This window comes from Camarhynchus parvulus, chromosome 2, assembly GCF_901933205.1.
Source record: "Camarhynchus parvulus chromosome 2, STF_HiC, whole genome shotgun sequence".
In the NCBI taxonomy this organism is placed as follows: Eukaryota; Metazoa; Chordata; class Aves; order Passeriformes; family Thraupidae; genus Camarhynchus; species Camarhynchus parvulus.
Window position 1 is genome coordinate 58,666,014 of NC_044572.1, and position 24,451 is coordinate 58,690,464.

The following is a 24,451-nucleotide window of genomic DNA, read 5'->3' on the forward strand; positions in this document are numbered from 1 at the left end:
CATTTGTTTTAGCAGAACACATTGGTAGTTATGAATACCAGGTGGATTTCTAAACCACATCCAAAGAAACAAAAACTCTCATTAAAAATTGGCAAATATCTTTTTTTTTTTTTACCATTAGAATTTTTTGTACCCTGGAGAGCACGAGAAACCATGCTCATGCAAACTGCTAACCACCATCATAATGGACGATGCCTTTCTGTCAAAGTTATATGTGATTCAAGTCCAAACAACGTGGCATTATGGGTAATGGATGCCATAATTAAAATGTGAGTCCTAAAAAACCTGTTGTTTTACTGGTGTTTTTAGTAATGGCTTTGTTCTACATGAAGATAAAAACTCCCTAACAAAGGAATTAATGTATTGCTTTAATAGGCTGCACCCTGAGTTAAGTTTTAAAATTTATGAGTTCTCTGCAGCATTGTTCTTTAAACAATGGCATTGTCAAATGCAACCAGTGAGAAGATTAAAGTTCTCCCAGCAGATTAAGTACAAATTATCTGTCCTCCTGTTTCAGCATCATTTGTTCATTTATCACATAACATCTAGTATTTCTGGTCAGTGTCAATATGCTCTGCATCCTTGCAGTTAACAGATGTCTTCTCTTGTCGAATGAATTACTTTATGTTTCACGCACTGGTGGCCGCAGATGTGTCACTATAGCAACATCATTAATTTCAGATCTTACCGGAAACATGCACTCCAATCAAACCTAATTATACCACATTGCTTTCTTGTCTCACAATAAGGAAACTATAATGCAATTATTGGGATACTTCATTTTCTATTATACTGTGGCAAATGAGAGAGCCACTGTGATGGACGCTTCTTGTCAAAAAGCTTATTGATGAAGCACAAACCCAATTTACAATCATACAAAGGACTACCTTGCAATTATGTTAGTAATGCAATGCTCCTTAGACTCAACAACTAATTCTCAATCATTTCCAGTGAAGCCTGGGCCACAATATAAGACTTTTGCAGACAGTTCTCTGGATTCCCTTTCCTTTTCAGTATTGAAAAAAAATCGCCTGTTTACATTTAACTAAATCAGCCTTGTAGTGTTGCTTTTTGGTAGCAGCCACTTGGGCAGATGGCTACAAAACTAACTCCCTTCTTTATCCTCTGACAGCCAGGCCTTAAGTGGGCAGAAGAACAGAATCAACTGGTTTATATGACTAGAAATGAAAATTCAAATGAGAAAGTGCTGAGACCAGCTCTTATAAACTGTATAATCATGCAATGTCAATCATGGATTAAGAGTACAGACTTTGTTCATTACCTAACAGTATTTTTCACACTTATCATAAAATGCATAATGAGAAAAAATGTATTCAGGAAAGGAAACTGCAAGCAGCTACCAATATACTTGGGTAAAAAACATATTGTCGATGCGTTTGTCCAGAATGGAGAACAGTTTAAAATTTGCGGGGCACTTAAGATTATCAAAACAAAGCAGTGTTTCTCATCTCTGCCAGGCACAGTCAGTGATGTGAAGCTGGTGATGTCTCCAGGACTCTTGGCTTATTTTCACTTCCATAAGCTTTCAGCAGACACTCAGGTAAAAATGCATAGGGTGAGACTGCTGACTACTCCTGTCTAAAACACTTTGAAACTACCACCCGAGAGTACGGCCTTCACTTTCATTTTTACATCATTATTGTACAGATTCAGACCTTCCACCAGAGCTCAGCAGACTTCAGGCCTCTGAAAAGCCTTTGAGGTTGAACACCAACAATCTGGAATCTCTACCAGCAAAGTTTAAAAGTCTACATTGGTTTTGCTTAGAAAGTAGTGTTTTGTAACTAACTTTAGAATTTACTTTGTAATTTAACTTTACTGCATTGTTTTGAAAATAAATTATTTTTGAACATACTATTTCCAAACTTATGCTGTAAATTACATACTTCAAGTCTTCAATGTGACAGCATTCAAAGTTACATAAATTATCATGATGAAGGGTGCAATTAAAATCAATAAACAGTTGCAAATAGTATACAAATCATTAGGTAACTGAAATAAGACTTGTTTAACAATCATTCACTTGGTCTGAAGAATTGCCACACTATAATTAGCAATATATTTTCCTTTTACAAAATAGAAGAACAACATTCAGATAACATATAGGATATAGGATACATATAACAGATAACATATAGGATAGGTATATAGGATAACATATGTGCCCATAGAAGAAAAAAGGAAAGTGTGTTTTGAAAAAGTGACGATTTATTATATTTACACTTCATTTCAAATATGCAGTAATGGAAGTGTTAGCATGGGAGGGAATAGAGAACTATTTAAAACAGAAGGAGATATAAACTTTGTATTATGCTTTTGGAGCAGTATAACAGAGGCCAACCCCTGCCTTCTCCAGTAGCTTTTCATGATTTTGAACTATATTTTACTTAAAACCAGTAAAAGAATTCTTCAAGTTTTTCGAGAAACAACCTTCTCTGTTCAGAAGTAAAGCTTCTTTAAAAAAACTCAAGTATATCTACAAGAAATTATTATTCAATCTCAGAAAGAAACAAGAAAGTGCAACACAAGTTATTACTCCTTCACACTCTCAGTACTTACCTTGGTAAGGGTTGGGGGTTCCAGTACACCAGATGAGGTACAGTAACAGGTTGCAGTTATGAAGCTGAAATCATTCAGCAGCTCTAGAACTGGTCTTGGCACCATAAAGAGCAAGTAACTTCACTGGGACAACAGATATCATTTTGGAGGCTGATCTCGTGACTTGTTTTGGAAATTACTTGCTCTCTTAAAAGCCATTCTTACTTATTATCATATAATATTGCAGTAGCAATGAAGTGCAAAATAAACCAGCATCCTGAGTGCTATTCCAGAGTCTTTTCTGGAGGAAGACATATGGTACTCTTCCTCATGCTGTACAGTATCCTCTTGCTATAGAAGAGCTGTTCCCACTGGAATAAATCAGAGTACTACCAAATATTGACTTTAACATCTAATTGCTGGCCTACCCAAGCCTATTGGTACTCGTAAAAGTCCTCAAGCAAATGTGTAAAATTTTACTGAGAAACAAAAATCAGTAGTCTAAATCTACTCTTACATTAGCATATTCATAGAATTACATTTAGAAATTTTATAAAAGTTATCAGATTTCAGAATGGTAACCTGATATACCTGTTTTATCCGTTAGTAAATAAACTAATCGTCCCAACTCTTCTGGTATGGTGCTAGTTCGAACAACTGTTCCAGGAATATTGTCATCTTTCATAATCATCCACCCATAGGCTGCCTTACCCATGTCCAAGTTGACACGTAAACTGCAAAGGAAATTCATACCATAATCAGTGTGAATATAAGGCAAAGTGAAAATGATAACCATAAAAATAACAACAGAAGCTCTTTTTCGTATATCTGAAAAAAGAAAGATCTTAAACCTATGTGCACCAAAATTTTGGAAGAATGCTTTTTTAATATGTTTGTAGAGTACATATCACAGGCTTCATCTCAGACTTTTAGAAGATATGGCTATACCAACAAATGCAGTATCATGCATTCTGCATGAGACAGATTCCAACACTTTGTGAAGACTCTTGACATAATTACATTACTACTCTTATACAGAGGGATAAGGTATAGCAAGAACAGATTCAGCAAGAACAGATTCAAGGCAGTCTTTATCTACTGAACAAACCGCAAACACCGTCTAGTTTCTCTTTAAGATGTGAAATTACAAATATTTTTGTACCTTTTCAAGTCATTGGTGTTTTTTTTTGTTTTCGTTTTTTAAAAAACAACCAACAACATTATTTCTTTAGGATAGTAGAACTATATTTGTCAATTGCTCTTTCCCAAAAAATCAATGATATTTTTCTCCTTCCCAAATTGTAGCTAGAGAGGGTTCATTGTAAAAGGAGAAAAGTGCAAAGCAGCAAAATGCACCCTAGTGATACCACGTTGGCATGAAGTAATCTTTGGGTCACTCACTAACAGAAAACATGCAATTTGCAGCAAGTTGTACTGATTAGACATAGAAGTCTAAAACCAAAAGTATGTTTTTCCAGTTCACTCTGTGCATTAATTTTTTAATATTTCCATATCTTCATCACATAAGAAGAATGCACCTTGTATTCCTATGTTACAATAAAAAAGTCTTCCCTCATTTAATCACATTAATCTTCCCCATAATAAAATGTTCCAACACAAAACTCTATCCACCTTGTTCAAAACCATTTAAATGCTGCTTTCCTCTGGCTATTCACCATATTTCTGCTGCCATGTCAGAGGAGCAGCAACTAAGAAAAAGGCATATGTTGACTTCTCTTGACTCTGCTCTAACAGAAATACTGAAAAGACAGGTAGGACAGTAGCTACATGAACTACTGAAGTCACTTGGTCTGTTCAGCCTGGAGAAGGGGAGACTGAGGGGAGACCTCATCATAGTCTATAACTTGCTTCTAAGGGGAAGAAGAGGGGCAAACACTGATCTCTTCTCTGTGATGACCAGTGACAGGATCTGAGGGAATGGCCTGATTTGTGTAAGGGCATGTTTGAATATTAGAAATATATTGAATGTTAGAAAAAGGCTCTTCACCCAAAGGATGGTTGGGCACTGGCACAGGCTCCCCAAGGAAGCTGTCACAGCACCAAGCCTGACAGAGTTCAAGCAGTGTTTGGACAACGCTCTCATGCACACGGTGTGACTCTTGAGGATGGTCCTGTGCAGGGCCAGGAGCTGGACTCGATGATCATTATGAGTCCCTTCCAATTCAGCACATTCTGTGATTCTGCAAACTATTTGTAGCTAAGTTGTCAACACAAGAGTCCCAAGTTAAGCAATAGGTTTACAGTAATGTAACTCAGAACTGTTAAAAGGTACCTATCAAGGTCAAAATATTGCTAATGCACTTCAGACATTTTTGTAACAGTCCTGACATCATCCTGACTTAATTGCATAACAAAAAGAGCAGCTACCAGGAATTTTCATCTGTCCTCCTGGAATCACAGCAACAGATTGTGGATTACCTGAGGTAACAGTGGAGGGAACAGTGAGTCACAATCTGCACTATCCCATAAAGAAGAGATGCATTTAATTAGAATTGTGAGAGCATCTGAAATTTTGACACACACTGAAAAACAGTTTATTCTATATCCCCTACCTCCTGAATTTCTACAGCAGAAGACAAAACACACTGCAGCAGAAAAGAAACATACGTTTTAGACACAACATTTACCATTTAGGATGGTATTTTATGCTTTAACTACATTTTATTTTCCCACCAAAATCATCATCATCTGAAAATTATCCTTCTCTGTGGTGATATACCCCAATTCATTCTGCAATATTTTCCTTAATTTCATCTGTCTTCAGACATGCAAATACATATAACAAAAGGACAGACACCAGAAGGAGGATTCTATAGATTCTTTTTACTGAAAATGCTACAGTATAGCGAGAAAAATACTGGAAGTAACTTGCCTCACACTGATTAACTACAGTTCTACCCTATCTTACTCAATCCAGAGGCAGTACTGTGCAAACTGCATTCTTATTATGCTTGTCTGTTAACTTTCAGAGTGAATATAAAGACCAAAGCAACACAGCTTACATTGAAACCAAAGGAACAGAGTAAGATTTACTCCTCCTGGGGATCCATCCTGCTAAGTACAAAGGATGCCGTCTAACTAGACAAGAGATACACGAGCACACTTAGCTAATTTAAAAACAGATGGACATTTGCTCTAGCCATGAGCAAGTGGATTAACTGAATGATGAAAGCTGCTCACCACCCCACTTCAAAGAGGCATTTAGGCTATCTACCAAGACAGAAATTCTGAGATGGACACTCTATTTAAGCACTTCAGTCTCAGGTACATGGCACACACAGAGAGACATCCACATGGCTGCTCTACCAATGGAGATCTGCAGCTGCTCAGATATGAAAAACTGTGCTTTGGTAAGACAAAATCAGAAAAGCCTCTCAAAGCTGAAGTGCAGCAGGCATGTTTACTTGCACCTTTTATAAGCATGTGTATCATCTGGTTTTGATGTTCTAAACACTCTATGCATTTAACTATGATATACTTGAATATAATTTAAAGGTAAGGAAAAAAGAGAAAAGAAAACAAGACTCCAACTTCTCTTGCTGAGCAGTAAGGAGAAATCCATATTTCAAAGTATTATGGCATTTTAGGAATTACTCTAGCTTTCCAGCATGCACTGCTAAGCAGAATAGAATGTACCCCCTTTATGCTGATGGACCTAATAGCTGGCACTGCTGTTCTATAGAGAAATAATGTCTCCCCAATGACTAGGACAGTCCAAGACAGCTTTCTGGCACACAGAAAGATAGTCAAGATATGCTTGAATTTTTAAGATGAATAAAGAATTAAATGGGAATAGAAATGAGTGCCATAGATTCATTTTTAGTATTAATTCTAAAATTTGTACACTGTATCCTTTTCTGACTTCCTTCACTTAATGCTTTTTGTCTTAGAGGAAATCTTTATCTTTGAAATCATTGTAGCTATTGCTTAGCACATTATGGAAACTGATGCAATACTAAAAATGCTGACGGCCTATTAATAGTGAGTTTGCTTTTGAAACTAGAAATCCCTCCAAGAGAGCCTCACAGGAATGGATAAAAATAAATCACTGAAAAGTCCAAGAATTTTTACATAATAAAACAAGGAGACACTAAGCTTACTCAAAATAAAGCTATTTTCAGTGTCTGATAATATTAGCTATCATTTCTCATAATTTCTTTGCAGACTTATGGAAACCTCATTATATAAATAAAACATTTTAAATTCACCATTTTTCAAATCCTTCTCAATTTAATCCAAATTAACAAACTTCAAACACATCAGTTATTCATGAAAACACACAGAACAGCAACCAACGTAGCACTAGCAACTGTTGCATTAGTAACACTAATTTTTAGCAAACCAATTAACATGCAATATTTAGGCAGAGTATGTTAATATAGGAATTTGAAGGCTGTTGCAGAGAATGAGCATATTTAGCAAGCACAGTAATACGTTTCTTGTCTCTCCACCTCAGCACTAGTTACCCTAAAGCAGGCAATCCTAAGGCAATTTTTATCCAGCTTGGGATTTATTCCATTAAGAGCCAGGGTTTCTCTTCAATTCAGCCTCAGGACAACATTTCAGAATCCACACTGCTTTTAACTACATGTTAAAAACTAATAGTTCTGCTCTTACTCCCTCAAAAACAACACCAGTGTTTTAAACATTCCTATTTACAGGACTTCTCAATTTCTTTTTTTTAAATGAATTGTAATGATGTAAGGTCCCCTTCTAAAGGTGTCTGATTTGGGTTTTTTTTGTCAAAGGACAAATTTGCCAATAAACAAAGGCCTTCAGTGAGAAAGTTTGACAAATACATTTAGAAACTCCAGTAACATTCTACCATCCATGACTCAGTGAAAAGCAATCAAGACCTAATGAAGTTAGCAAGGACAATTTTGTGAAGAAAGTGATATTGAGTCAAGAAAATTCAAGTATGATTTTGACTAAAAGTTAGATGGTAGGTTTTTTTCCTAACTTCCTGAGCTTTCTGTAGATGTAAGAATTTTGTAACCAAAACACCAGAGCACTTCCAGAACTCCAGATACAATATGAGTACCCAAAGTGGTATATACTTTTTAAAATAAATGAAGTAAATGAGATGTAGTCTTATTTTCAGGACTTCCTTCTCTGTGAAAATGATACTGAAGGTGATATTTGGGTCCCATTATTATCCAAAACTGTACCAAATCCCCTATGGCTACATCCCCTAACCGTCTTAACCTATCCCTACTTTCTTGAAACAGCCATAAGCTATAACTGATATATGCATTATTCAAAATGTAGGAAAAAATGGAATAGTTTTAAAAATATTGGTCAAAAAACAACCAAAAATATTTTCCATTCAACATGCCTGGAAAGTTAAATCTTCACAGAAACTGATTTTTTGGAGCCTAGTAACTGGTATTAACTGTCATTAAACAGATAAAAATAGAACAAAACAGAAACAGAAGTTACTTCATTTAAGCACAATATCATATAAAGATCTAAGCAAATAAAAATCAACCTATAGGTCATCCTTTAATTTCCCCATCTCTCATATTTTATTTGGCAAGGAAAATGGAATATAATATTCCTTTGTGTTTTGTCCACTACATATATTTTTTTTATTTAGCTTTTTTTGCTATCTGTTTGGCACTCCCAAGAAGAGCCTCAGAACTGTGTTCCTGTTTGCTTCATAACTGGTCTCACTACTTCTCTTGCACTAATTTTTCTAAATTTTGTTTATTATGTGAGCATATAAAAGAAAATTAAAGAAGGTACACAAAGCATTTTGCATGAAACCCTGGGCTTGAATGCAACTTTAAAAGAGAACTCAACCCCACGCACACGATTAAATATTTGTGGCAAAAAATGTGTATCAACTCTGTATTGCTATAGCAACTCTGGTACCTGCAGTTTTCCAAGGGCCAAATGCAACCCAGATACAAATGTTACATGTTGTAACATAGATAGAACTTAGGAAATCTAGGGAATAATTAATGAAAAAAATAATCTGTGCATTTCTTACAGGGTTAAAACACAGAAGAACGCAAAAAACCCCAAAAACCCCACTTTCACACAAGCACCTTTGGGTAAGAGACGTAGCATGTGCAGATCAGAGTGACAGTGATCACTTCCTATGAAAAATGTTTCTTTGTTACTATCACATTCACCAGCTCAGATGACGTCCTTCACTAGGCCTCTTATACCACTGTAACAATATTGATATTGGAGGTCCAATACAAATAATATTTAAAACATGGGGGATTTTTTGGTATATTCTACACAAATTCAGTATTACTTGCTGTAAAACCAGAAAAATAACCTAGATGCAAATAGGCAATGTTGCAGGATTTGAAAGGAGGAAGATTTACTACAATAGATCACTTTAAAAAATAACTTCTTTTTTAGACTGATTGTGCTCAGTATCGTGGCCAGTCCTGTTTTATAAATATCTGTAATAATGATCAGGACAAAGGGATCCAGCTCCTTCTGAGTAATTTTGTGGAGGACACCAGACTGGGTGGGAGTGTTGATCCACAGGAGGGAAGGAAGGAAGAACCTACAGAGGGGTTTGGACAGGCTGTGTCAATGGGCAGAGGCCATTGTACGAGGGTCAGCAAGGCCAGCTGCCAGGTCCTGCCCTTGGGTCACAACAAGCCCAAGCAGCTCCACAGGCTGGGGACAGACTGGCTGGAAAGCTGCCCAGCAGAAAAGGACCTGGGGGGTGCTGGTTGGCAGTTGTTGAACCTGAGCCAGCAGTACCCAGGTAGCCAAGAAGGCCAATGGCCCTGGTCTGTATCAGCAACAGTGTGGCCAGCAGGACCAGGGCAGTGATTGTCCCACTGTACTTAGCACTGGTCAGGCCACACCTTGACTCCTGTGCTCAGTTTTGAGCCTCTCACTACAAGAATGCAGCACACTGAGGTGCTGGAGCGTGTCCAGAGAAGGGCAGTCGAGCTGGGGAAGGATCTGGAGCACAAGTCCAATGAGGAGCAGCTGAAGGAGCTGGGGGTGTTTAGCCTGGAGAAAAGGAGGCTCAGGGGTGACCTTATCACTCTACAACTGCCTGAAAGGTGGATGTAGCCAGGTGGGGGTTGGCCTCAAAAGGAAACAACGTCAAGTCATACCAGGGGAACTCTAGATTGGATATTAGGAAAAAATTCCTCACCAGAACTGTTGCCAAGCATTAGAACTAGCTGCCTAAGGAAGTGGTAGAGTCTAGATCACTGGAAGTATTTTAAAAGACCCACAGATCTGACTAGCACTTAGGGAAATGTTTTAGTGGTAGACTTGGCAGTATTGGTTAATAGTTGGATTTGATGATCTTTTAAGTCTCCTCTAATCTAAATAACTTTTTGATTCTGTGTTTTTTCTGTGTAGCATGAATATCAGACATTTTAAGAGAAGCAAAAAGCTAGCACAGGCAGTAGTACAGCACCACACTGGACAATGTAAGACAGTCCTAGCACAAGAGACACACCTTCTGCTGCAAAATTAATTAGTAAAATGTCATGCAGCATCACATAATGTTTTTCAGTCTCTATAGAGATTGCATTATATATCATTATATGGTAAAGTACAATACACTAAATGTGTATTAAACCACTTGCTCAAGCCACTTCATAAGCAGCTCTTTAACTCTTCCATACTGAAGCCTTTGCATCATGTATCTAATATATATTCTGTCTCTCTGTGTGAAATTTCATGTGCTGATACTCTCACATCAATAGATTATACAGATGATCACCAATACAGCAGAAACTACAGCACGATTGAAAGCAGCATAGTTGCTTGTGGCTATTAGACAGCCTGCAGAGGTGTGAGTTCCCTGGATCTCAAGAAAACACAGAAATTCATATCTATATGATCTGGGATTTGAGAGGCTATTAATGAATTTCAGACATTAGACCTCCTAGCAGTATTTTCCTCACTGCCCCTGAGAACAGACTGACATAATATGAAGGATTTTATTTAAGTGCATCTCTTAACAATCCTGAAAAAAACCCAGCCAGGAACCATGTAGTGTCCCAAAACTTTACTACTTAAGTGCAAGGCAGTTCCTTCCAGTCATTTGGGACAGCTTCTTTTGGCAGAACAGCTCAGTGACAAGGAGCCTTGGGGTGTACAAAGGAAAGGACAAAAGACATTTCAGCTTCTGTTCACATTAAAACTAAAGGATCCTTCTAAAATGATGGCTGATTAAGCCCCTGTCAATCCAGCTTTAAAATGCTACTAAATATAGAGCTTGGGTGATACACATTTTTAACAGATCCCCAGCCAATATCTTAAAATTTTATGGTAAATCCTTTACATTTCTTAATAGCTAAGCAGAAGCACATACAGCTACAAGACTCACATGTCTGTACATGAGGCAGCAATTTCACCAAACACTGTTTGGCTAATTATCTTGAAAAACTTTCCTGGCTACATTATTTAGTTATTTATTTTTTAAACAAAACCCAAACATACAGAAGACCTCAACACAAAGTGCAACTCACTTTGTCTTTCAAGGTGGTGAAGAAGACTGGACGATGAATTAACAAAGTCTGCTGGTGATGGAGGGGATCCAGTTTGTGGAGCAGTGCCATCACTAAGTTTTTTCTTTAGCCTGGGCTTTCTGAACCATTTGCTATGATAGCTCAAGTGAGCTGATGAAGACATGTTAGTACTCAAGGCCAGAGAAAACAACAGAGTCATTTTGTGACAAGGCTCTCTAACAGCCTTAACATCTTTCCTACACCCATATACACAAACATCGGAATTTTCATCTCAGTAGTAGCTGGTATCTCGCACCCCACACCGATTAAAACCTCTTCTATTCTCTTGCACTTAAAAATCTTCCCCCACCCAGGCTGCTGGTTTTCATTAGCATGACTGTTATTGTCCTCTGACCCTTGTCATTCAGAAAACAGACAATCCAAAAAATACAAGTTGTTCAACAAAAGCACCTTATTAAAAAAGTAAAGGTGACATCACAGACTTAAGAACTTCCACACTTGTATCACAAAGAGCAGCAACATGGACATACCTGAGGACACACACATACTGCTAGCTTGCTATGTGACAACTGCACTAAGTGATACAGTCTAGTTGGCTAAAACCAGCCAGAAAAATGCCTAAAAATGCCAAGGAACATGGAAAAACAGATAATGGATGAAGATAATCATAGAGAGATTTACTTTGTTTTGAACAGTCTGTCAAGGACTTGCATGATATCCTCTTTCCCTGATAAATCTTAAGAAATTAAAATAGCTTGACTTTTTAGGGCAGCAGATTGCCTATGGAGGCTCCCCGGGCTATGGTTTCTGCATATGGTAAAAGAAAACATCAACGACATAAACATTTTCAAGGGCCAAAAGTTTCTGGGGGTGTGGGGTTGTTCAAAACATTTTGTGCATAATGATTCTAACTTACAAACAGTTTAGAGATGGACTGAGCTTTTGATATCTGTTTATTACTACTTTTTCTCCATTTTTCTTGATTCCTTGTACACCACAGAATGTGTGCAATGTTGGAGGCTGATTACTTGAAGGTGAGGGGTGGGTAAGTGTTCCTTATCGGGGTGGTTTTTATTTTGCTGTGCTGTTGGAGTTTTTTTACAGTTGTTTTATGTTTATATTTCTAAAGTCTTACATACCCCACAGTAATACCCTGCACAAAGTGAAGTTACATTGATCTAGACGAGTATTTAGGACGCAGCTGAAACACCACAGTCTCTTTCTGAAGCATCTGAAAAGTTTCTCTTCCTATTAATGATAGGAGAGGCTGCACAGAGATCAGTTAAACTCTACTAACTCTTAACATCATCCTCCTGATGATCTTCACCAAACACGTCTAGCCATGAAAAACCATTTTTATTGCATACCTGGAAGTCTCTTTGCTCTGCAAACCAAAAGCCAAACAGAACTGCAAAAAATCTCCACAATTAGAAACTTCCTGAATTCTCTAAAACTATCAAGCAACACATTTCATGTGTGCTTGAGTCCAGATATGCTTCGCCTCTACCAGTGAATCCTAATCTCTGACATTTCATTTACATCTTTAAGTTCATGATTTCCCCCATATAACTATTTTAAAAATAATGGGAGGGTACAACACCTGGTGCTTCGATGTAATTTGCTTTGTAATTTTCATCTTTGAGAGTTTACACTCAAAATACAGCCTAAAAATTAAGTCATTCCCATGCTTAACCTACAGAAGAGAGGAAGGGAAGTGTAGTCAAATCTGAACACCAGCATGATTGAGTTGATCTTGCTGACAGTGTGGGAAGCAACCCTGTATTTATGAAGATTTGGGTTGAAGAAAATTTGGTAGAGAAACAGATAAATCTCTAGGGAGGAAAGCATTCTGTGATCAACTCCTGTCTGATGAACTAAACCAACCTTATTCTCTAATACTTTTAGTTTTTATATTATCTCTCACAAGCAATTGTAAATTGGATTAAATGCATACTAGAAGTTATTCTTGGAGAAAAGCTATTCCACAAGTCCACTGTAGAACTCTTAAATTGAACATGAGCTGCTCAGTGAAAATGTTTTTTTAATGGCATATGTTGAACTTTCAATATAGAATAAAATTTACTTACAACACCTATATGGCCTTAATCCTCTTGCATCCAGTAACAAAGACATAAAAATAGTTAGAAGTTATCCTTTAGTTAGAAGTGATCCCCTTTTTTCACCTCCTCTGGAAGTTTTAAAGTACATGTCTGAGCAAAACGCAGATGTAACCATTTGAATGGAGGCCTTTTTGCCTCTTCACATGGATAAATTGCTTAATACTCAGTAACTGTGTGTGTATGGCGGGGGGGTGATGGCAATATGATTGAACAGCATCATTCAAGCAGTAAAGGAGTTATGACAGTGACAGTGTTTAGAAAGATATCCCAAAATTGTGGTTCCAGCAGATTTGCCAGACCCTTCTCCTTCAACTTCCCACAGAATCAGTTTCTCTTGCAACAGCAAAGTACTCTAAAAATAAAGTCCTTAGTTATAAAATGTTAAGACAGAGGCTTCCTGAGCATCCCATTGGTCAAATATGATACAATTTCCTTCACACAGACATGTACTTTCAAAATGTGATCACAGTAACGTGTAAGTAATGTAAGCTTAGATTAAAAGGCCTAATGAAATCCTCCTGCTATTTTTCTTTTCTTTACTACGTGAACTTAAATATTGTGTGCATGCCTGAGGGGACAGGTCTTAAATCTAGCTACAGTTTAGATGCTGCTAACTCTGGCTGATCACTGGGCTTACTGAATGATGTATCTCAAACTGAACAGTTCTAAAGAGGATCTAAAATTAGCAATTTACCTTAATCTAAACACTGGGTATTTTAACAGGAAACAGTATTTCCATTTGGCAAAGGCAATACCCATGCAAAGAAAATAATTCAGTTCAGAGGCAGTGTTCTCACTTCTGTGTCCACAGAAGACTTGATTACACACATGGATATTATTTCGTGTTCCAGTTTATCTGCAATTTGAATATTCAGTACTCATGCTTAATGAATTAATTAATTCAGGGCAAGTCTCTACTTGGTTACACGTTAAAACTCCTCTCATTGTAAAAGAGCACTTATATTATTCAGCCATCCAATTTAAATTAATCATTATTGGGGTAAAATGTCTATATTTTAACCAGAGAAATGGAACATTTTTAGTATTTAAGGCATTAAAAATAAAATTCCATAACGCGTCTAGCAGTTCATTCATCTGCATGCTTCCTGAAACCACCTTCTCATATACCTTGTATCCTTATTAATACATTTATGCTAGCAAAGGATTAGATATCCTGATTACTCCAGCAAGATGAACATTATACAGAAAAAATACAACAGTATTCTTTTCTGTACAGTGATCCTTCAAGAATCAGCAGATTTGTTGGCACCTTCTCCTTCAGCTTCCTGATAAGATCAATTTCCTTTGCAATGAGAAGCAAGTATAAATTTCAAGAAAGCACATACAGTAAAATTAGGCAACTGTATTTTGCTTTCATTCTTCTACATACCTGATTGGGATGATATAGGAAAACAGGAGGAGGAACCGGAAAAGGTTGCGATACCACGGGCCTACAAATCCTTGCAAAGTGACCATAACAACTGATAGTGCAACTAAAGCCAAAAACAGGGCTTTGGTCAGTTGATTCAGCTCCAGGTCCAGCAAGCCAACCTTCCAAGGAGGAAGAAAAAGAAATCAAGTTAGTCAGGAGTTTTTCTTAATTTATGCTTCTGCAACACAAACAATTAGCATTATTTGCTTTGGTTATTCCTACCTATTAAAAATCCATGCACTTGCAACTATTAACTGAACTTTGATAATTGCATTGATTATTATTCCTATGCTTGCACACAAAAGATGTTCCCTGGTTTTGGGGCAATAACAATTCCTAGAACCATTGTGAACTGTCCCAGCCAAGTCTTTTGAATACCTTCAAGTCCAACACATCTCTTCTCCATTCCTTGTTCTAGGACAGGAACACAGAAGGGCAAGGAGAAAAGATAATTACAGATGAACAAATGAGCAGGGACAATTCTCTTCTGTCATGCTTGCATCAAAAATACTGGCACGGTGTATTACCCATTGACTGCTAGAAGATCAAATACCTGTTAGATTCAAGAACCAACAGGCACATGGGATGGAGCCTGTGACTTCTTATTCATGTGACCAGTGCACTGCAACTTGTCACTATGCTCTCATCCCACTCTGTAAATCTGAACCAATGCCACAGAAACGATTTTTAATTGTATAAAGCTTTAACTTATTCAATATAATAATAAAAACAACAATCAAGTGGAATATCCATTTTCCAACCAATATTGTGAAACAGGGCTTCAACTTCACATGAATAAAAAGGTAATTGATTCAGAAACATTTTAAGTAAAACATTAGAAGAAGCTATCCTTCATCCACTGTTTCTCATGAAAGAAATATATTTAAGCTATGTAACTAAGACTCTCACCATTTCAATAATGTATGACGTAAGCTAAGGTATTTTTACTGCACTTTTTGGGATGGTCTAGCAGTCAGTAAAATATGTGGGAAAATCGTGTCAGGAAGAGATTCCTAGGCCCCATCACAGATGCCCCTTTTATCTCCAAGTCTTGCCAGTAAGAGCAGTAAAACATAACACTTCCTTAGATAACAAACAGTCTGAAAAAGAAGCACTTTAAATATAGTTCTTAAAAATTCCAGCAATCTTGCTTACACATGGGCTGTTCCTTCCCTAGAGAAGCAGGCAGCTGAAGACCACAGCAGCTGATTTATCAGCTGCATTTAAAAAGCAGCACAACGAGGACAAATATCTTGCAATTTCCGCTGCTTCAACTACTACATAGTTTATGCTTGAATTATTGAGAAAAATAGGTTTTTGGATTAAAATGAAGAAAAATGAAGCCAGGGAAGTAGAGCATGTTTCAAAGCCCAGATCCTTTTGCGTTGACAAAGGCAGCCTAAGTTTCAGGCCTCGCTGAGGATCAGATGAAGTCATTATTCATTCAGTCAGGGAAAAAAGACTCAATTACCTCAACCTAAAGATGCTATCAATGAATGCAAAGTGCATATTTTACTCTATTCATCCAAATCCCATTAAAAAGTGAAAGGAATGATTTAATCTGGCCTTCTAGAGTTGGTCTTTTTTTGTAATAAAATAAAGAATCACTGTCTTGCAATATGCATAACTACTACCTCACACTTTTTTTCCCCTGTATCATGGTAGTGAAAGCCTATCTCTCCCCTCTCCACCCCCCATAAAAAACCCCACCCCAGAAGAGAAATGAATAAAGAGCTTCTTTGGAAAGAATGCCATTTTAGGACAGAAACATTAAATTTAGTCCACTGCACACTGATATGTAGCTAATTCAAAGCATTAATGCCTTTCTAATTGATGAAGACAGATGTGAATTTAAGTTTGGGACCCAAAAAAATGTGTTTGGAGAGGTATTATGACAATAAAAAAGTCGATGCTGAAAAACTTCTCACACCATAAATCATTTGCTCATGAACACTTGATTTGCCACTAAAAATGCCATTCTTTTAAATATAGATCATACTATTGGCCATAGTAAATGTCAATGTTTTTCTTTACTATAGTAAGTGAAGGCAATTGCAAAATTCTACTTAAGAAGGTACATAAAGAAAGTTTTAATAGAAATGCATTCTCCATTTCTCAAAAACTAGTTACTCCAATGTACTAAAAGATACTTAATTAGTTTAATTCTGTGCCTTTCCACTTAAACAATTTCTGCAGTCAACTAATGAAACACTGTTGAACTATCCAGATAAATTTCATGTAGAAATTCACTAATATTCTCTAAAATTCATCTGAATATTGGAAAAGTGGATAGACTTCATTTTAACCAGACTCTGATTTTACCAAAGCATTTGTAAAATATGCCATCTTACAAAAGCTATTTATTTTCTTTGGAAAATAGTAACTAGAATAACTATAAAAATATTTGAAATAGATGAATTAAGAATTGCAGTAATTTCCATGTTTATTGCTATTTCCCATATTAGTAAAACAAATTTTCTACTTGTCATAATATTTGTTCTATTTGAAACAACTTAACAAAATTAAACACACCACTGGAAATTTTAATCTCCAAGGGAAAATTTGTACATAATGTCTAAGAAAACCACAATAGTTTTGCAAAGGGGCAGCTCTACGATAATGAAAATGAACACAATAATTGCCTGTATAATTTAAAATGCTACTAATGGCAACAGCCACAAATCCATTTAGCTCCTCTTTAATTTATGCACAGAGTTTTAAATAGCTAATGGTTCTCAATAAAGTAATGGCTTATACCATCAATTGTCTACTTGCGTGGTAAAAAAGCTGACAAGTTTTTAAAATACTTCATATTTGAATGAGGCAATGATTCAAAGTCTACACTTTACATTCTGGGTCACAAGGTATAATTCATTATCTTATGAGAAAATCTTAATTTAATTAAAAAGCTGAAAACAACAAGAACTTTTCTGGTTACTGAAATACAATCTGAACAACAATATTGCTGTTCCTGCCCTAGATGCTTAACTTTTAGGAAAGGTTATCTTCTGAAGCCATTATTGTAGCAATAGAACAATTCTTTTAGCACTATAAAATGTATATTACTTTGAAAATGAGAACTTTAAAAATGCTAGAATACTGAAATGCAAAATTTGATAATTAAATGTTTCAAAATGGCAAAGATTTCTCAAAAGAGTCTAGTACAGCCATTTTTTATTCAATTACAGTTTAAAGTGCATTAGAAATAATTGCTCACGAATAGCCTTTAAATGTCCTACTTTAATACTATTGAAGTATTAAGGCACAGTCTTAGGACAGACTTCCCCCTGCAACCAAATTCCTCCACAAAGGTAATTATATTTCAGTAATCAGCCTGGTTCTGCACTGCCAAACACTGCATTGACGACTACAATGAAATTCCATGATATGCATGTTTGAGATGGACTTGGGTTTTAATTTGCACTGTAAACATAAAAATTTTCTTTCCTATTTCTGAAATTAATTTATTAAGCCTTGAATACTAGTATATTATATATGTTTCCATTAATTGTAGCATACACTTAGAGGTAAAAGGTACGTAACAGTAAATACTTAAAAAGACTAAAATTCAAATAATACACCTTTCAGCTTCAGGATAACAAAAACAAGGTTTGCCTAACCAAAATGATTAGTAGCATCCCATCATTTATAAAAAGTTATATATATTTTACTGTACAGTCAGCCGCATTTATCGAAATCTCCAAGACTTTCTTCAATAATCTGTTAAACTCTCCCCAAAGTCCCTGGAAATAACAGATTACTAATCTGTGTTTAAAGGCTAAATAAAGTGACACATCCTTATCTAACTACCTTAATCTTTTACACTAAAACCACAAAGAGCAACTTTGGAATCTGTAAATGTTTTTCTTTCTTAAGTCTCCTATGATTCAAAGTCTTGGCTGCTCAGCAATCCCAGTAACCACATTAAGATAATATACCTATGAATCAAAACAAGTAAATTCAGGTTTAGGAAGCATGTTGCCTTAATTCCCTCTACTCATGCAATAGTCTGCACAAATATGTTTCTCTACGAACCTGACCTGATTAATGTCAAGCCTACCAAATCTTGCATACAGTATGGTACTCTCTTTAATCAATATCTTCCTCATTCTTTTAATCAGTAGATTCAAAGGTGGGAAAAGCAAAAACCATAAAAAAAATAAAGTGACCATTTAGTTAAAAAAAGTCACCTATCCCTGCTTTTTCTGATATCAATTTTCAAACAGTGTCATCACTGGTTTAGCTGCAAGAGCAACAATGAAATCTTGAGAACATTTTCTGAAGCACTAAAAACCTTTTACAAGTTTGATTAACTTTAGAATTGAACAATAATGCAGGGGGAGGACTGGTCTACTTAAGTTCATAAAAATGAAATAAACTTTAATTATTTAGTCCATTCCATTTGACTTATGCAGAAGTAATTACCAGAAAATAGTTCATTTGATTCCAGTAAAATTTTCTGTCTTACCTTTGGCAAAAAAATATTCATCCTTCATGAAACTGAACCTTTGTGCAAAGTGAAATATTTGGTATCATGTTAATACTGCAGTTTTATGGAACTGAATTATGTCATTTCTACACTGATTGCAACAAATAATTTTAGATATTTAGTGTTAATTGTATCCCCAAAGAAACAAATTACTTCTCTGTATTCTTACATAAATCAGTCTGTCTCCGATGCACAGACATTGAAAACAGCAGAAATTTTAGAACCCAAGAAGTAATACATTGCCCAATGAAACAGAAGCTCAAGTACATTTTTGTAGTGTTTTGATGCATATTTAAAACCAGAGGTTTAACTGCTCTTAAAGCAGAATACTATTATTATGTTTTGCAATTACCCTTCTGACTTGCCTGGCTTTACTTTAACACTCTATTCATAAATTAATATGTATGTGTTTTGAAATAAACAAATCACTTCGGATGCATAATTTCCTTTTGTAAATAGAAGTATCTATAATTCTAAAAAAAAAAAAAAGACGACTCATACCATTCTTTATCTCACTGCCTCATTTATTCGTCCATTTTATATCATTGCCTTTTCCAGACTCAACATCATCTCAGTCTGGATACTCAAACTGAAGCTTGAGAGTTCTCTCCAGGATTTTAGAGGTGCTTAGCTCTCTCTAGTTGTCTACTGCAACAAAAACTGTAAGTGAGCTATTTCCACAACTGCACTTCAGTAGGGCTCAATTATTTGAAGTAAGGCCCTTGTTTTGTCAAATGCTAGTCACAGATTCCATAACCTTCCTAAGTGTGTCTTCTTTTTCGATTGTATTCTTGTTTTACTGAATGCCAACTATTTACTCTTTTTGTTGTAAAAAACACTGTTTCTAATGATCCCAATGAGAGAAACTGAACATTACTCATTCTTAATATCCTTCTGACCATAAAACTGGCTTTCATTAACACTTTTGTGGCTTGATAAACTACGGTACTGTCTCTAAATATTCTTCAATCCAATGTTTTTTCTTAGAACAAGCCTTTACGTGGAGCAGGGAAGCCGGGCCGTGGATATTTGGCTTTGGCTCCGGTTTGCCCGAAGGCGGAAGGGGAGGCTGGGGCGGACAGCGCTGCCGTGCGCGCTTTGGTCAGCAGAGGGCGCCCGCGCCCGCCTGTGCCGCACGGAGCCTCGGCCGCGCTCGGCGAGAGCCGCTCGGAGTGAACGGCTCGGCTTCGACACTTCGGAGAGAAAGACTCGGCTTTGACACCTCAGTGTGCGCTCACACTGTTCTGCTTCCTCCCCAGCGAAACGCCACACTTCATACACCTTTGTACAGCCACAGTCTGGCACCTTAAAGCAGCAGCAGTCAGGTGCTGTGCGACCATATGCTCTCCGACTTTGCTATATATTTGTCACAAACACAAATGATTAAAATGTGTACAGAGCACCTTAAGAAATCGAAAAAGTTAACCTTGAATTCCGGTATTCATACAGCGATGCGCTGTATTACATACTCTCCTCCTATTAAAAGCTACCAGCTGAAAACATTTTCTCAAGACCACCCATCAATTTAGAATAATTGGTTCAGTAATCTAAGATAGCTAGTCATACTGGAAACTTCAACCAAAAACATTCACACAGGGAAACTCTAATTCATCAGGATTTTTTTCAATTAAAAAAAATTAGGTACACAGCACAGAAGAAATTTAGTTTCTAAGCACTCGCAATCCTCCTTATATCTGATCAATATTGCTAAGACATGGAATTCTCAGGGGTGGGGGAAGAGCAGGATTTAAAGGTGCTTGATTTTACACTGCAACATTATCTTCAGATTTATATTTCATATGTACCTTTCACATGTGCTTGTTATACCTTCTTTAAGCTCAGCCATCATCAGCTTCAACTCAAGACTTTACGGATGCTGTCATGTAATCAGTTCTTTCAAGGGTCAGAATATAGAATAAGCAGCTTTACACTATTATTAAAATACCCTCAATGGAGATGGCATTCTTTAAAATCTGAATAGGTTAGAAAACATTATTTACTCTCCCACAGATTAAAATAATTAGCTGTACCAAAATAACTGCAAAATTAGTACAGAGGAAACTGTTTCCAAAACTTTTATTGTGTAAAATTTGCATATAAGTAAATAAATGCAAAAATTTGAGATATATGTAAAAAAAAATAAATAGCTCAGTAACAGGTACTACTTCCTTCAAGAAAAAAAGAATTACAAAAGAAAGGGACCTAACAAATTGACAACAACAGCCAGCTCTTTCATTTGCATAAATGTTGGGAATAGTAATATACCTACACTTCAAACCTGTGGCTGGAGTGTACCTGTCAGACCTGTGGCTGACTGGTCTAAATAACTTTTTCAAATAGGAAACTGCACAAATGTAGTGCTTTCATAGCAGGGATTGCATTTGTGGGTTCTACATATAACATAGTATGTGTAATAATATTTCATAAATGGTATGAGAACCTTACAGCTTTTTCAAAGACATCTTTGAAATTGAATACTGGAAAATGGATGCCTACAGAAATCCAACATTTCTTTACTCCACATTCAGAAGAGGTGTTGGTAACTCATCTCCTCACAGACTATCTAGATTAAGCTATTAGCAGAGATTATTACATTTTGTAATGAGTTTAATCTCACACAGGGCTGGGGTAAGAGAGGTCAGAGCTAAGGTTATCAAAACACATGTCAATTTTTCCATTAAGAATATAATTAAATAAATGAAGCCAAGAACCCAGAAAGTCTAAGCTTATTTTAAAATGTCACAATTTCATTTTACCTCAAACTGAAAGTAAGCTTAAAAAGAGTTGAAAGGATGTTTTCCTTCCATCTTACTAGAGGTTAAATCAGAGGTTCATTTTTAAAATTTCTTTCTAGGTAAATTACATACATAAAAGAAACACTGATATATTGAGTTGGTGCTTATGCCCCAAAGTAGATGGAAAGCAGAGCTGCAACCTTTCTTCATGGAGATGTAAATGAAGTAATACAGTAGATACAACACACAGATTATTAAACTGACTGAGGAAACTTTCAGAAGATGGATTAGCCAATAAATGCAAAAGAATAAATAAAAATTCTTGAATGAAGAATTAAAATTGGCAGTATGCAGTGATTCAGTAATTGGTGGAGCATTTCTACAACCTCTCTCCTCCTCTGATGTGTATACTCCATGTCTGTCATTAAACCTGTCTCAGCACAGGTCCAGATACAAACAAAACCATCCAGGTATTCTTGCACAGGAAATCAGGTTGAAAAAATAAACAGCCAAACAGACACACAACACAAAGCATCTCAAAGTTTGTTTCGAAGCATTCAAATCTGAATCCTATTCATAAGGAATATGAATGTATATTTACATATAATAATATTAAAGAATAAATGGAAAAACATGTGAGAAAGGAACTGAGAAAGAGCATTTTGACTGCATCGAACTTTAGTCTCTGCCCCCAGCTATTCCTGAGTATAAAATCCTGTTAGCCTGCAAACTGAGAAGAAATGTTTCAAAAAGCCTGAGATATATATTGAAAGAAAAACTTGGTTTTATTTTTACTTCAAAATTAAACAGAAGCTTCAAAAATGCTCCATACAGTGGGAAATCAGCAATAGTCTCCTAAAAGATTAATTAAATGTCAGAATATATGGAAAAATGCCCAAGAAAGGGGAGTGACCCTTCTTCAAGTCTGAGTAGAAATACCCAAAATAAATCCAGAGCAAATGTCCACAACCATTTAAGGCACATAAAAACCAGATTTTCTCAGTGAAGAATTCTAGATAAGATTTGATGTGCAACTTCTTACTAATATTATGTAAAAACATCAATTTTCAGACTCAAATAAGTAGAAGAAATTATGACCTGAACTCTAAAATTTCTAGCTCAATTTTAACGCACTGATGTGTTTACAAATAAAACTGTCCTTCTGAAACAAATAGCCAATTTTTTAGATGAGGAATACCAACAAAAAGGTTTTTAGGATGGTTCTTAATTTTTTTTCTTTGTACAGTTACATGTTATTCATAATCTATATAATGTCTGTGTTATGAGTGCCTCCTGTCATAACATAAACACAAAATATGTTTCAAGACAAATAACAGAACATGTTTCTTTGAAATTATTCTTGGGATCATACAAACAAATAAGGTTCTGGAATAATATTTTCAAAAATGTTGTCCATAAAGATCAGAAGTATTTAATTGCCTTCCTGGTCAGATTTACAAAAGAGCTGTAAATACGTAAAAATGCATATACATAACACATATTATGATTTTTGTACTTAATTCCAAATGTGTTTTTACCCACAGAGAGATTAATATTTCAAAAATTCTGCTTTCCTAAGGTTTAAGAGCTGAATTTCATTATCAGAATTCATCAATCAAGTGGTATGTGCATGTGCGCAGAATGGTGGTTTTATTAAACAAAGCCTCATCTGAACAACAAAAATTAACTTTATAATATCACTACATTTTTGAGGATTTTTACATCATTAAATTTATCAGCTGAAACAGCTTTATTTCTATTAAGCAAGCAACAACAACAACAAAAAAATCTTACCATAAAAGTAAACTCCTTTTTTTTGTGTTTATATTCTTCAAGACATTTTATGAACCACTTCATACTTAATGGTTTGCAAGCAATCCCAACAGTTGGGAATTGTGTGAAAAGTTGCACAGATTGACAGATGAAGTGAAAAGGTCTGTATTAATTTTCCAAATAAAGAAATGCACTGAGTGGTATTTCACTATGATTATACTCCAAAGTACCAATTAGAACGCATATCAGAAACCAGAGCAAGTTGACACTCTACAATAAAGCAAATAATTTCCAGTTGGAGGGGCAGAAAATGTTAATATGCAATGTTCAAGACTACAAGAATCTTTGTAAAAGGAAGTAGCTAATAAGGTTTAATGATGCATGTCAGGAAGCCACAGTATGTAGGGAAACACAGCTGGCTTCATTTTGTAAACTATTTGATATACACATCTTTCTAGTTCACGATTATCAGCTGTGCAAGTGCCACAGGGGACAGTTTAGCCTTCAGATCAGGATATTCTTCTTGTTCTCTAAATTACAAGTAAAATACATTAATATAATATGGTGCTGTAGGCTATTGCCCTGACTAAAGCTTATCAGCTTACAAAAAAGATTAAAGAACTCTTCAGTAAGATTCAGTTTGAACAATCTCAGCAGAATAAACAGGCTGAAGAATACCGAAATAATAAATATATTTATAATACAAATCTACACGCATTTTTGAATGTCAGATTAAACCCTGAAAGTTACTAAAATAAACATGAAATGTCATTTATATTAATTCATACCATTTCATGAGGCATGTACTTCTTTTATTATTAAATTAATATTAATAAAGAAATCATGGGTATTATGGA

At 35.8% G+C, this 24,451-nt stretch overlaps 1 protein-coding gene across 5 annotated transcripts in view; it reads right to left on the bottom strand.

Annotated features, from left to right (window-relative positions):
• The window catches only part of ATP9B (ATPase phospholipid transporting 9B (putative)), a 158,897-nt gene that overhangs the window by 35,366 nt on the left and 99,080 nt on the right, over nt 1–24,451 (bottom strand). For all 5 annotated transcript variants that reach the window (XR_004061703.1, XM_030971882.1, XM_030971881.1 and 2 more), the window contains exons 12-13: nt 14,556–14,716; nt 3,151–3,293 (exon numbers count right to left, since the gene is read on the bottom strand). Coding sequence is in view for 4 of the 5 variants with exons in the window: in XM_030971882.1 (XP_030827742.1) it covers nt 3,151–3,293; nt 14,556–14,716 (304 nt within the window). In the remaining variant the exon portion in view is untranslated. The remainder of the gene's footprint in view (nt 1–3,150; nt 3,294–14,555; nt 14,717–24,451) is intronic.